Below are 2,497 nucleotides of genomic sequence, written 5' to 3' on the forward strand. Positions count from 1 at the left end.
AATCAAGCATTGGAACAGCCTACCCAGAGAGGTGGTGGATTCACCATCCCTGGAGGTTTTTAAGCAGAGATTGGATGTGGCCCTTAGTGCCATGATATAGTAATTGGAGTTGGATCAGGGGTTGGACTTGATGATCTTGGAGGTCTTTTCCAACCCAATCTATTCTATGATTCTATTCTATGATTCTATAATCTTGGACTAAAATCTACAGTTGCAGACAAGACACTCCTGCAATTCTAAAATGTAATAGTCATCCACTTAGAAATTTATATACAATTACATGTGTAGCTGCAACAAATAAAATTATTCAAGTGAGTTGTGGTTGATTCTTGAACTTCAATTATGCTTTAATAATAATTAAGCTATAAATAACCTGTTGCACATGGGAGAGATCAAGCAGTGGAGCTGATTCATTGCATTAAGACTAGAATAGCTCCTGTTTAAAATTGCCAGTTCACTTGCCTGCCCCTTCTAATGCTAGCTGTCAGGACCCCTTACCCAGAGCTGACTGGTGTGGAGGGTTGGTTTATTTAATTTCTGAAATCTCTCCTAATGTGTGCGCTTTGTTTTCTCTCTTCCGTTCCCTCAGATCGTGCGGCGCAGGACTCAGCGCAGGAAATCTGGCATCACCTCTCTGCTTTTCGGTAAGAACAACCATCTGCCCTTCATATGCTGTTGATGGTTATTGAAGCCCAGGAGGGAGGGAAGTGAGCAAAGCAGGGAAACACTGGGACTGAGGAATTGGAGAGAAGGGAGACAGAACTGAAGGATGAGAGGGAAGAAGTGCAGTTTACTACTTGATTGCTTTGAGCTCAGAAAGTAAATTTTAGGTTAGACTGTTAGTCCATGAATGGTGACCAACAGCAGGTGCAGCTCAGCCCAGCTGTAATGTCCTTGCACTGATCAACAGGGCAGACACATTTTCTGGCAGACCATATGCAGTCCACAGGCTGGATGTGATACTCTCCTGATGTTACTCTGCTCAGTTCAAGAACATCTCTGAAGATCTGAGACAGGACAGGATGTCCAGTGTGCCACCCATCAGAATTTATAAATGCAAAACATCATTATGTTTCCCCTTACTTACTCTGAGAATTCAGTGCTATGAACACTTTTGAGTCTTAATTTTCTTCACTTATGAGCTAAGCCAAAAAATGTCCATAATGCACACAGCCAGAATAGATTTTGCATGGTTTTAACACTAACTTATTTCTTTGACTCCGTTAGAGTCCCTTCTACTGTAAGCCTTATTGTCATCACCATCCTTGCAACTGGTTAGCTTTCTTGAAGTTGCCACATGTCACCACAGGAATATTTTTTTTTCTGGAGGAAGACAACATACTGAATTTACAGGGTTCCAACAATGTTCCTGTTGTAGTTGAAATGGCCTGAATAAATCTAAAATTGTGTTTTACTGGTCTTTCCAGAGAACAGTTTTTCTGATGTTCTCCAAGAAGGTGATATATTGTCACAGGCTTCCTCTATGCTTCCACATAGAGCATTATGTATAAAAATTCTGGTAGGATCCCAATGAAGCTGTAAAGTCAGGCATGCAGAAGTGAAGAAATGCGGAGAAGTTGCTTGAGCAACCTACACTCAGAGCCCTTGTATGTAATGTTATCATACAGTCAGCACAGACTGAACTGGTAGGGAACTTGGCTGTCACATACATCTTTCTTGTGTCTCAGACAGTCTCCTTTACCATGTTTGAGTAGTTTTATGATGGTAATAGTGAGTTATACACGTGCACAAAGATAAAGTTTAAGTTCAAGCTCCAAAATATATCCATGGTAGAACTGAGATGATTGATAGTGTTTTCTTATTTTAGTGGGGTTTCTGTACAAGGACCGTCATGTTTTTTACCCAACATTATTCCTAGTATTTGAAATGTTGATTAAAAACAAGAAGTTGACCAGAATGGAGAACTTCAGCCCAAGTGAGAAGAAGGAAAACTTCGCCTTATATTGGGAACTGACAATCGAGCATTGGAAAGTCTTCTGCTTGTGATAGTTACTGTATGGCACTGGTACATATCCCTCATCTGGGAGGGAATAAGAACTTACCCAGAGCTTAATTCTTCTTCCTTAGAGTGAATTCAGATGTAGTAGTAACTTGGACAGGAGTCACAGAAGCACAGGAGCATTGTTTAGAAGAGACCTCTCGCTGTCTGTGTTCCAGCATCTCCTGCTCGAAGCCAGGCTCTTGCTCATGTTAGGTCAGGTCAGCCAGGGCTTCTTCTAGTTGAGACTCAGGGAGTTGAACCAGATTTCCAATGAAGGAATAGAAAGAAACAATGAAAAGTAATTTGGTGGAGAGCAAGATGTGCATGTTGCTCTTTTCCTGTTGGATGGGCACTGCAACAGGGAAATGCAGGAGAGCTAGTCCTGCTCTGCACAGCTGTGCAGCTAGTCAGTCTTTGCAGGCTCAAAGCAGAGCTTCCTCATATGTGGCTGATCACGCACTGGTTTCCTGTTTGGAAATGTAGGTGCAGTCATGT

At 41.8% G+C, this 2,497-nt stretch overlaps 1 protein-coding gene across 1 annotated transcript in view; it reads left to right on the forward strand.

The window, feature by feature from the left end:
- LOC114072233 (small G protein signaling modulator 3-like) overlaps positions 1-2,209 on the forward strand; it is a 6,268-nt gene extending 4,059 nt beyond the window's left edge. Inside the window, exons 5-6 of the mRNA XM_027910154.1 lie at positions 590-644; positions 2,089-2,209. Coding sequence (XP_027765955.1) covers positions 590-644; positions 2,089-2,093 — 60 coding nt within the window. The 3' untranslated portion in view covers positions 2,094-2,209. The remainder of the gene's footprint in view (positions 1-589; positions 645-2,088) is intronic.
- The last annotated feature ends 288 nt before the right edge of the window (positions 2,210-2,497 follow it).

This window comes from Empidonax traillii, unplaced genomic scaffold (genome assembly GCF_003031625.1).
Source record: "Empidonax traillii isolate 1590-97213 ecotype Southwest subspecies unplaced genomic scaffold, ASM303162v1 scaffold2793:size20490, whole genome shotgun sequence".
NCBI lineage: Eukaryota > Metazoa > Chordata > Aves > Passeriformes > Tyrannidae > Empidonax > Empidonax traillii.